Source organism: Lactuca virosa, chromosome 3 (assembly GCF_052849685.1).
Source record: "Lactuca virosa cultivar CGN04683 chromosome 3, Lactuca_virosa_CGN04683_v6, whole genome shotgun sequence".
NCBI lineage: Eukaryota > Viridiplantae > Streptophyta > Magnoliopsida > Asterales > Asteraceae > Lactuca > Lactuca virosa.
Genome location: NC_136428.1, coordinates 87,915,114 through 87,927,296, shown reverse-complemented (window position 1 = coordinate 87,927,296; position 12,183 = coordinate 87,915,114). Strand labels below are relative to the sequence as shown.

General features: G+C 39.1%; 1 protein-coding gene across 1 annotated transcript; it reads left to right on the top strand.

Moving 5' to 3' along the window:
• The first annotated feature begins 255 nt into the window (after window positions 1-255).
• Window positions 256-699, top strand: LOC145163774 (uncharacterized). Its single transcript, XM_079082553.1, has one exon. The coding sequence runs from the start codon at window positions 256-258 to the stop codon at window positions 697-699; it is 444 nt and encodes a 147-aa protein (XP_078938679.1).
• Window positions 700-12,183: the final 11,484 nt, after the last annotated feature.

The window sequence follows — 12,183 nt, the reverse complement described above, 5'->3', positions numbered from 1 at the left end:
ACTGATGACTTTACGGATTTTATTGATGCTTCTAAGATTGTACTGGGATGTTTCCTTACCCAGAGGGACAAAGTAGTAGCTTACGCCTCGAGACAATTAAAGCCCCACTGGCAAAACTATCCAACACATGATCTACAGCTTGCAGTAGTGTTTTTTTCCTTAAAGATCCAGAGACATTATCATTATGAAACCAAATGCAAACTATTTACAGATCATAAAAGCCTTCAATATCTCCTCACGTAGAAGGAATTGAATATGAGGCAGAGACGATGGTTGGAGCTACATAAGGACTACGATTACCAGATACTTTACCACCCAGGTAAAGCAAATATCGTAGATGATGCCTTAATTAGAAAGGTGATTCCAGAAGGGAAAAGAGCTAGATCATTAACGATTGAAGTGATCTCAACGATTGTGGAAAAGATCAAGGAAGTTCAGACAAGGGCTCTGTTAGAAGATGATAAGAAGGGAAAACGCCTAGGCAAGACGTTTGTATTCGAAGAAGATAAACAAGGGTTAAAGATGTTTAAGAATCGCATTTGGGTACAAATATTGGGTGGTATACGAGATCTTCTTATGGAAGAATCTCATACGACCATGTATTCAATACACCCAGGCAGTACCAAAGTGTCCTTGGACTTCAAATCTTTTTGCTGGTGGCTGACAATGAAGTTTGATATGGCAACTTACATGTCATAATGTGTAACTTGTGCAACAGTAAAGGCACAACATCAGAATCCATACGGGGATTTGGAACCCTTACCGGTAACCATAGGCAAGTGGGATGATGTTACCATGGATTTTATAACCAATTTTCCAAAAACAAACAAAGGTCAAGACATGACTCGCACTTGGATCAGGGAAAGTCACAAGGTTACCAAGAAGTTAGTAATTGATTCCGTTTTGTTCAAATATGTCGTTACCATCGTTTCGGTAATGACTAAGAAGATGATTGTTATTCCGACCCTAATGGTCATGTCAAATTGAGTCCAGCTAAGATACATATGTTACGTGGTTCAGAGAACCAAGTTCGATGTTGCATCTAAATTAAGCCAGAAGATTGAAGTGAAAGGTAATAGAAGCGAGCAATAGAAGTATCATGATCGTTGTTAAGGTAAGAGCTCTTAGCTAGAAGTGTTATGCACTAGAATGTGATTATATCACATTAGAACATGAAGGAAGGAAAGTTCTATTATGGAATTTGACTCTAAAAGACCTGAGTCTAAGCGTTGCATCATACGACATGAGGTCATTAGAACATGACCCATCGGTCTGTCATGATAATCGAAGTAAAGAACTTCTCTTATATTATGTATGTTAAGAAGAAGAAAGAGTTTCCAATAAGAATCGATATTGTAACTCAAAGGTTACAATTGAAAGTCGAACATAGTACAAAGAGTAAATGCTAGATTAAGCATCGCCAGCAATCAAGAAGTCCAAGAGTTAGATACTCGTTTGAAAGAACATAGGAGTTACGATTATTACCTAGGATGAAAAGATAACGTATGGAGTCATTATACAAGCCCTGTTTCGTTTATGATTTCGGGACGTAATCATCCTAAGGGGAGATAACTATTACGCCCGCAGATTCAGGCTAGTCAATTTAGAGATAATAAGCATCAAAAATGACTTTTGTATGGAAGATTACTTAGAGTAAATAATCTTAACCAAGCTATATTATATGTCACAAGGGTTCCGTACATATAAAGAATGCCGAAATCCGAGTTATAACGAAGAAGTTATGACTCGTCGAAGTTTTACGGCAAAATCGGCACGGCATTGAGAATCGTAAAAAAATGAATTTTTGATAAACTACTTTTTAGCCTTAGATATGTAAATTAAATTTGTAGTATATTTTACACCGAGAGCGTGCATAAAAAGAACGTCAAAATCTGACTTCGTATGAGGATGTTATGAGTTTTCTAAGATTTCGCATAACAGTATACAACCCGAAAATCGAATTTTAGATCGAGCGATTTTTAGCCAAAACAACCTAAATGAGAATTGAATATCTCATTAATAGGAGCTCAACAATAAAAATACAGTCGAAAACGGAGTCTGTATGTAGAAGTTATGAATTTTACACGGTCGTTAAACAATGTGTAATCTTCTCATACTGTTAAATTTAAAATCGGTCAAGAATTAGCCCATGGAGTATAAAGTAGAGTTGTAGATCTTGTCAATACCTACGTGTGGATATAAAGAACGTCGAAAACGGAGCTCTTATGCGAAAGTTATGGAATTTAAAAGTCGGAAGGGTGCTGCTGCGAAAGGGGTGGCGTGGATTAATCTGGACCATTGCTTCCTCCCCAAGCCTTGCCACCAAATGGTGACATGTGGCACCAACTCGAAGAGTTTGAGGCAAAAAATTGACGAGTTTGACCCAATTCCAGCCTATAAATACCATTCGAGAGTGCCTTCATTTTTCACACCAAAACCCCTTCACTTCTCTCTCTAACTTCTCTTTAAGCCTCCCAAAACCCTCCCAAAGCCCTAGTAACCTCAAGGTGCTATAGGAAAGCCCCGGAGCGCCCGAAGGCTCTGAGAAAAAGAGCTTTTTGGCTCGGAAGTTCTGCCCTGCAAAGCCCGATTCCTCTCTAAACCTCTGGTAAGTTGAGTTATGCTTACCGTACTTTAAGTATAACTTATGTTTAAGTTCATTATCGTTATTATAAACATATAAACAAGATTTGTCAGTGATTCCAAGTCATTATACTGGTTGATCTACTTACGGGGATGAGGTCTAGGCTTTGATTTAGTGAGGTGTTTAAAGTGGGATTTCCAAACAGTATACTTTGTATACCAAATGGATCCTACCTCCGATATGATCCTACCTGGTTGTTTCTTACTTGATAGATCATGAAAGTAGACTTTGAGTTAATGATGAATCTTGACTAATAATTATTCGCAATAAAGATTATACTAAAACTTAGCGATAATAATGCTAGGTTTCGTCGAAGGAAAATATAATCGTTAGAAGTGAAGCGTTGCCCGAGTTTGGAATCATCACTTTAACAAGTGAGTGCATAGTCCCTTTCATGAACATGATTTTAATACAAGTATTAATTAAAGTATTAAATATCTGGTAAAGAGTTAAAAATTTGTTAAAAAGTTTATTTGTGAGTGCATAGTCCCTTTCATGAACATCATTTTAATACAAGTATTAATTAAAGTATTAAATATATGTTAAAGAGTTAAATATTTGTTAAAGAGTTTATGTGTGAGTGCATAGTCCCTTTCATGAACATGATTTTAATACAAGTAATAATTAAAGTATTAAAGATATGTTAAAGAGTTAAATATTTGTTAAAGACTTTATGTATGAGTGCATAGTCCCTTTCATGAACATGATTTTAATACAAGTATTGATTAAAGTATTAAATATATGTTTATGTGTGAAATATTTGATATTGTCTGAAACACGTGTTAAGAGCATATATGATAATATATGATGATTTACGATACAGATTAAACCTAAATTAATTAAGACGAATATTGGGTAGTATCTCCTTATGAGTACAAGTGAGATATACACAGAGGGTTGAACTTTAAGATATGTCATCGATCCGAGAGTATGGATTAGACATAGTCATTTTTCCTTAGTCCAAGAATATGGAGAGGACATAGTTATTTGTCATTAATCTGGGAGCATGGATTAGATATAGGCAATTGTCCCTAGTCCGAGAGTATGGAATGGGCGTTGCTATTGATCCGGGAGTATGGATTTGGTAAAGAGGTTAATTTTAGATCCAAGAGTATGGATCATGTTGTCGTGAGGATCGACGGGATGGGGTAAAATTGCTTATATGAGGTGAAATTGTATATATTGTGAGTTCTAATATATATATATATATATATATATATATATATATATATATATATATATATATATATATATGATATAACATTATGGGATTGAAATCCCTATGTACTCACCAGGTTTCCCAACCTGACCCACTCAGTTTATTTGTATCACAGGTGTCGATATGAAGCTACATTACACTGAGAGATTAAAAGAGACGTAGATCACTAGCGTAAATGAATGTAAGGTCTGTTTATGCTTATGTTTCTGTATTGACGATGAAATCCCAATGTTTTAAAATGAATAAAATACATTTCTTCATAAATACTTTGATAATGTATTTATCATGTTTTCTGGGAACAAATTACACAACATTTTTCTTTAAAAGGATACTCTGATTTTCAAATAAAGCATAAACAAATCGGTCTTTTCTGGCCGTGAAATTGGGGATATCACAAGAAACATTTTGCGGCTCCTGATATAGTACATCAAACCGTAGAGAAGTTAAAAGTGATCAGGGAAAGAATGTTAGCTGCTTAAAGTCGTCAGAAAAGCTATGTAGTTAAGAAGCAACGACCAATAACATTTGATATGGGTGATCAAGTGGTACTTAAAGTCTCACCATGGAAGGGGCTTATTAGATTCGATAATTGTGGAAAGTTAAGTCTACGTTTTATAGGACCATTCAAGGTACTTCAAAGGATATGGAATCAAGCTTACAAGCTTGAATTTCCCGCTGAATTGGAAGGTATCCATAGTACCTATCATGTTTTTTATTTGAGGAAGTACTAGGGAGAAAAAGTAGATATGCTTCCACTTTTAGAATTAAGGATTGATAAAAATAGAAGGTTGGTTGAAGATCCCAAAGCAATCGTTGACCGTAAGAAGAAGAAATTATGTCATAAGATGATTGACTTAGTGCTAGTGCGATGGAAACACACGATAGGGTCGTACCTCACCTGGGAAACAAAAACTGAAATGAAAAGTTGCTATCCTCATCTGTTTTCTGGTGCATGATTCCATGACGGAATCATCCTAAGGGGAAGATAATTGTAATACTTGTGTTTCCTGCTAGATCATTCATAGTCTTTAATCACTTTGGTCAACTATTGTAATCTTTATACGAATGAATAAGAAAGGATTATTCATATATTTATGTGCTTATGTGTTATACAACATTTTATAAGTATTTAATAATGAAATAAATAAGATTAAAATACGCATCGAAAATAAAAGGTTGTTTATGACAAATAATATTTACCTAGTTGTAGTATACGTACTAAGGATTCTGGAGATACATGGAACGTTCGAATCCGACTTAGAACGAATAAGTTATGCTTCTTCGAAGCTTCGCAGTTGTACTGGCACACCTCTACGTATCGTAAAAAGGGAAATTTTGATAAATTGCTTTTTAGCCCAAATAATCTAAAAGAAAGTCATAGTAGTTGTTAAATTGAGAGTGTACATATAGAGAACGTCCAAATCTGACTTTATATAAGGAGGTTATGATTTTTCTAAGTTTCAGCGTAGCAGTATGCAACACTGATATCGAAATTTAGAACGGGTGATTGTTAGGAAAACAATCTAAACAAGAGTTGAAGATCTCGTCAACACCTATCCGTCAATATAAAGACAGTCGATAATGGATATCGTATAAGAGGGTTATGATTTTTACATGGACTTTAACACTTTAAGATTGTAAAAATAGAATCTAAAAAGAAGTCAAAATTAGCCAACGGAGTCTAAATGAAAGTTTAAGACCTCATCGATAGCTACATGTGGATATAAAACCCATCGAAAACGGAGCTCATATGAGCAACTTACAGATTTTTTAAGAAATCATGAAAATTTGTGTGCAGCCGCGCGCACTGACACACCACCCAAATCGCAACATGTTGCACCATAATAAAATAACATGTCACCCCTTCCAACCACATGCACATTACGCACCTTATCTATGCACGACAAACATTTCAAAAATTCCTATAAATAGCTCCATTTCGTATATGTTGCTCATATATTGCCCCTACAACCCCTCTCTCTCAGTTCTCCCGCATGTAGCCAATTTTCCTTAGTTTTATGGTAGTCGGCGAAGCCCTGCGACCCCCTGAAGTACCCGACTATTAGTAGCTATATAGTAGAAGCTCCCGGTCAGAGTTATGTTCATATAATTTCTGGTTTTTGTTAGATTACTTTGTAAGTCAGGCTATGCTTATTTATTTTAAGTGTAACTTTTAATTATAGTCATAGTCATTATTATGAACCTATAATTAAGATTTATCAGTGATTCCAAGTCATTATACCGATTGATTTACTTATGGGGGTGATGTCTAGGTTTGATTTAGTGAGGTGTTTAAACTGGGATCATACCTCCAATATGATCCTACCTGGTTATTCCTTACCTGGTAGATCTTGATGTAGACATTGGGATTATTTAGGAATATATACTATCATTAAATAGTCGCCAGGATTATGAAACTAGACTAAGAGTTAGTGTTTTATACTTTTAGGTATTTGAGAAGTGTTAAGGCGAAGCGCTGCCCTAACCCCAATTCACGTACTTTTGTCAAGTTAGTGCGTAGTTACTTTCAAGAACATAATTTTGTAAAAGTATATATTAGATGCTATATGTTTTATTTATACTTTATGCTACTTGTATACCTATAATAGTATTGTGTACTAGGAACTATAATGGACATAGTTTGCCTTTTGGAACATCCCGAGATGAGGTACAATTATCATTCTTGAATCCTTCCTTTTTATGTCAAAATCAGTCCCTTAATATGATAAGTTGGCGAGTTAGTACATGGGGCTTACGAATGAGTACGCGGAGCGTACTCATGCACCATGCAAATCGCGGAGGTCACCGAGTACGCTGGGTGTACCAAAGGGTACGTTGGGCATACTAGGCTCAGGTGCAAAACCCTAATATTTTATTTGGTCCCTGTATAAAGAACATTATCGGCTCATTTCTAGCCACCCTTATCAGCCTCCAACCCTCTCTCAAACCCTAATTTCGTGTGTGTAGCTTGAGTGTGTGTTTTTGCAAGATTTTGAGTGGTTCTTGACTCTTGTAGAAGAAGAAGAAGGTTATAGAAGAAGAAGAAGAAGAAGGTGTCATCCAACTTAGAGATCCAAAAACACCCCACCTTTGTGCATCATTTTCAGGTATAAAGCTTATACATTGGCTAGTGTTCTTCTAGATCTCTTTAGTGTAAGATACATGAGTTTAAGTCCCCAAGTTTGGACCTTTTGAGTATTGAGACTCTCCATAGAGTTTAAGCGGTCCTTTCATGTATTTTAAGGGACCTAGGTTGATAAAAATGCTTGCTTGATCTTTCTTTTTACCTCATGCATGAGTAAAGTACTTTAGAATGGTTGAAATGATGTTTTAACCTCTCCTAGCCATGCAAAGGCTTAAAGCCCACGATTTTATGGATTAAAAGGTCTTAAATTAGTCAGATCTATGGATGGAATGGTTGTCTTATCGGATTAAGACCCTAGAAGTGAGGAAATGGAAGTATGTGGAGTACGTCGTGCGTACTCACAGTTACGCGCAGCGTAGTCTGGAGGATCCCCATCGAATGCTTAGTCTGATGGTACGCCCAATGTTAGGGGTTGTACGCATAGCATACTCGCTGGGTGTTGACTTTCTATTGACTTTTGGTCAAAGTTTAGGGTTTTGGACCTAGCGAAGGGCAAAATTATCCTTTTTGCCCCTAGAAGGATTAAACGTGGACCTTGGACTCGTGAGTGGTGTGGACCTTATTTTAATTAAGGTTAATTATTTTGTTAACTAGGCGGAGTCTAGATCCTGCAGTTCAGGTGCTAGGTTTTCGTGTCATCAGTATCAGGTGAGTCTCCTCATTTACTCTTACATGTGTAGTAGGATAGCTATAATATTACGACCAGATGGGTCTAACTGTTATGTTATGTTATTCTATGTTATGTGCTGATATGATATTTGTTGTAACTAGGGCTGATGTTAGCCAACCGTGGGTTGCGGATAACCTCCGGAGCATGCTGTTAGCTCACTGGGATTCTGATAGTCTCAGGGTTGCTGATAACCCATAGTTGTTTGTTTTATGTTGTGATGTATGTGGTATCTTGGGGAACTCACTAAGATTTGTGCTTATAGTTGTTGATTTGTATGTGGCAGGTATTTCGCAGGACCTTGGGAAGGCGAAGGTCTGATTATACACACGCACTGGGAATTTATTACTAGGACATGGTCTTTTGTACTCTAATAACTATGACACTTGTGTTTTGAATGATTTGTAACGGATCTGGTTGTTAAACTCTGTTTTTGGAAGTTTTTAAATTTGAAACAAATTGGTCTAATATTTGAAGTGTTACAATTTGGTATCAGAGCCCTGGTTTGAGGGATTTGGATGAACCTTTGGGTGATTCTAAACTCAAACTGGGGGTTTGAACATTTTTATGAACTTAACAAGGAATGCAGACTTTTTACAAAAGGAAAACCCAGAGAAGCAGTGTGTACAATCGACCAGCGCTCAAGCGGCAGTTTCCCAAAATACCTCATTGTTATTTTTAGTATTGCAGAGCAGAAATGTTGAGCAATTAGGATTGTATGCTAGCTAGGTGTAGGCTAAGGAATCTTACTGAAACAGTATAAATGTTGCCTTAGCCTTGGAATTCATTCCTTATGAGATCGAATCTGCCTTAATTATTTGTTTGGCGTATGCTTTACAGTTGTACATAGTTAGGATTTTATAGCCTTAGAATGTATGAATTAGCCTTTCTTCCTATTCCTTGTTTGGTTGTGGAATTGAGGTAGGATCATTTATTCGAATGTCTATCGAGTCTCGTACTATGTACAATTGGCATACACGAGGCAAATAGCGAGGGCAGTGGAGATCCCGCGAGGTAGAGTAGTGCTGGGAGTGATCTAGAACTAGTATCTAGATGTATGTTGAGGCTCTCAGGAACCAGTAGTGCGAGTCCATAGATGTTATGAGGAGGTAGAGTTCTTGCAGTCTCGAGGGTGCGACCCGAGACAAATACGGATTGGTGTGGAAGGTAGTATTAAGCTTGTACTACTGAAAGCATCAGATCCGTACGCGGCTTAGGAAATAACCTTGAGCGACTAGAGAGCCTGTAGGGGTGTGAGAGTTGATGTATGTGTTTAGATTGGGTTGATGATTTTCTTATGCATTTCAGTATGGTGATTACCTGAGGTTCAGGCTCCAACGATCCTGAGAGTCTGAGTGCCAGTGATGGTGAGATTCGTAGGATGATTGTCGCGGAGGTGGCCGCAGCAATCCAAGAGGCTATTCTAGATATGTTTGGGTCTATCAAGACCACATTGATTGAGACCTTTGATGAGCGTTATGTCGTTGTCTCTGAGGCTGTCGCTGTCGCAGCCACCACAACTCTCGCTGCTACGAGACCACAGGGGGTGATTCGTTGTGGTACAGGGAATTAACCAACACGAAGCCACCCGAGTTTTATGGGACCCAGGATCCGATCTCCGCTATGAGATGGATCTCTGATGTCGAGGGATGTTTCTATGCATGCTCCTGTCCGGAGAATTTGAGGGATCAGTTCACTTTGGACCTGCTTCGCTTGGGAGCAAAGGACTGGTGGAAGTTTGTGACCACTGACTACACGCCTGCAAAGCATGTTGCGATGACTTGGGAGAGGTTTACTGTGATGTTTAGGTATGAGTTTGTGCCCGCGGTTGAGCGGGAAAGGTTGGCCTAGGAGTTCCTGTCTCTCAAGAAGAAGACAGAGACAATGACTGAGATCACCAAGATGTTCCATGAGAGGGCTTTGTTTTGCCCTGAGCAGGTATCGACGGAGCAGGCCTGTGTGGCCCGGTATTTGAGTGTTCTGAGGAGGGATATCATGGAGTTTGTGGTGAACACCACGTATAGGAAACTGGCTAAGCTTCAAACCAATTCCAGAAGGAGAGAGATCGAGTTTGAGACTCAGGCAAGGGAGGAGAGGGAAGCCAGGGTAGGGATAGGAGGCTAGTGCAGTCGTAGCCGACGACTAAGCGGGCTAAGCCTGTTGATCAACGATATGGAGGCAAGAAGGGCCGCACTTGCGGGAAGTGCGACAAGGCTCACGAGGGACCATGTCGGTCCGGGTTGGCTTGCTACCTATGTGGCAACGAGGGGAATTTGGCTAGGGAATGCCCCAAGGGATTTCGAGTTTGTTTCGGTTTCAATCAGACGGGCCACTTGAAGGCTGATTATCCACAACTTTCATCTAGGACGGTTCAGACTTCCGCCCCAGTGCACTGCATATCACCGATGGCCGGCAGGGAAAGGCCGAGGCACCGAGGGATTCATGCAGAGCCTTTCCGTTGACAACAGAGGAGGCCCGTGCAGCTCCAGATGTCGTTGCTGGTATGTATTCCTTATATTTATGTTAATTTCATTTATGTTGCTTATATTGTCAATTGTGTAGGTACATTCCTTGTGAATTATGTGCATGCACTTGTGCTATTTGAGTCAGGTGCAAGTCGGCCTTTTGTGCCATCATCATTTAGTTGTAGTTTTAGCATTTCACGAGAGGCCTTGAGCAGGCCCTTGAGGGTCTCGATACCGGATGAGCGTCCTGTCTCAGATATGGATGTCTATCAGGGTTGTTTGCTAGAGATTTTCGGTGTAGCATATCCGATTGATCTCATACCTATTCCGATGGGGGACGTTTGTGTGATCGTGGGTATGGATTAGTTGAGTCGGTTTGGGGATCTTATCGACTGTGAGCGCCAGTTAGTGTGTAACGACCCAAAAATCGAGGGTAAAAATTTTATTTTAAATATATTCAAAACATAGATATCATTTATCCCAAACATCCAAAACATCATTAATCTAAACATTTATCAGAGTTCATCCCAAAATCATTCAATGCGGAAAACATGGGTGTGTGCACTGCGATCAATCCGAACCCTTCTTTTCCAAATCGATGATACCTGAAACCAATAAACAAAACTATAAGCACGAAGCTTAGTGACTTCCCCAAAGCATACCCCACAAAATCTACATAACCACATAATCCATACTAGCTATAACAGCTACAAAAACCATATCAATCACATAAGCCATGCCTATAAACATATACGGATGTCGTGGCCTCGTCCCTAAGGTCTTACTCCAGGATGCAATGGGCTCCCCACATGGTCTTACACGTAAGTATCATGGGCTCTCCCATGGTCTGTAATAAGAAAGCCATGGGCTCTCCACATGGTCTTACATCCATGTGCCATGGGCTCCCCCATGGTCTTCCATGCAAGTATCACAAAGAATACTAGCATACCACATACCACATAGTCAATAGCATATCACATAACCACTAGCATAGTACCTATACTTGCATACCCGACATATCAGTAGTGAATCTACAATAAACACTATAACTAACTGAATGGGCCAGCCTTGGTGCCTTAGACCCAATGGTATGGTGAGGAGACTCACCTGACACTGCTGATGTCCCGCGGATGCAACCCCAGCTGCTGGTTGACAGATTCCCGAACTGCCAACATCAAACAATACCCAGTTAATAATTGGGTTCCAAGCCCAAGGTCTAACTCACACCCCAAAGGCCCAATATTCAAGTAATGGGCCAAAGCCCAACATATGGCCCAATTTTCCAAATTGGGCCCAAACCTTTACATAGTCTCATTCAAAGGCCCAACCATTTAGTCCAGTTCAAACATTCAACATTCTAATGGTCCAATATAACATAATCATTAAGGCCCAAACTATGGCCCAATTTTCCAAATTGGGCCAAAACCCCTTACATGGGCCTTACCCTATGCCCATTAAATTATTCTAGCTCAATTGCTTGTTCTTGGACACCCCATTATTATCTCAATCATCAAAGCCCAATAGAAAGGCCCAACGTAGGGCCCGAGTGAGATTAGGGTTTCACATAAAATGATCATCAGGGTTAAGTGTTTCTCACTTAACCCATTAAGGACTTAATCCATTAAGTCCCACATGGCCTTAGTTTAATTTGCAATGAATATTAATTAATATTTTAAGTTCATTAAATAATTCTGATGTGGTCCTGATAAGTCCCAAATTAGGGTTTCATGGCGTTAGGGTTTTCCAAACCCTAATTAGGGTTTCCAACCAATATTAACCCAATAGGCCCAATAGCTAGGTCTTTTAGCCCATTAGGGTTTCCCTAGGTTAATTAGGGTTTTGCTAGGCCCAAACGAGTCCAAGAATCCCAAATGACATCCAAACACAAATAAGCACACCGCCACCCAACGCGGTGGCCGGTGGCGGCAGGAGGCGGCAACCACCACCCTACGGTTTGTGGTTCTCAGTTTTCTTTTCATTATTCCAACTCCGTTTACAGTTTTACAATGATCAATACTAAATGGACAGGCACAAACCCTAAAA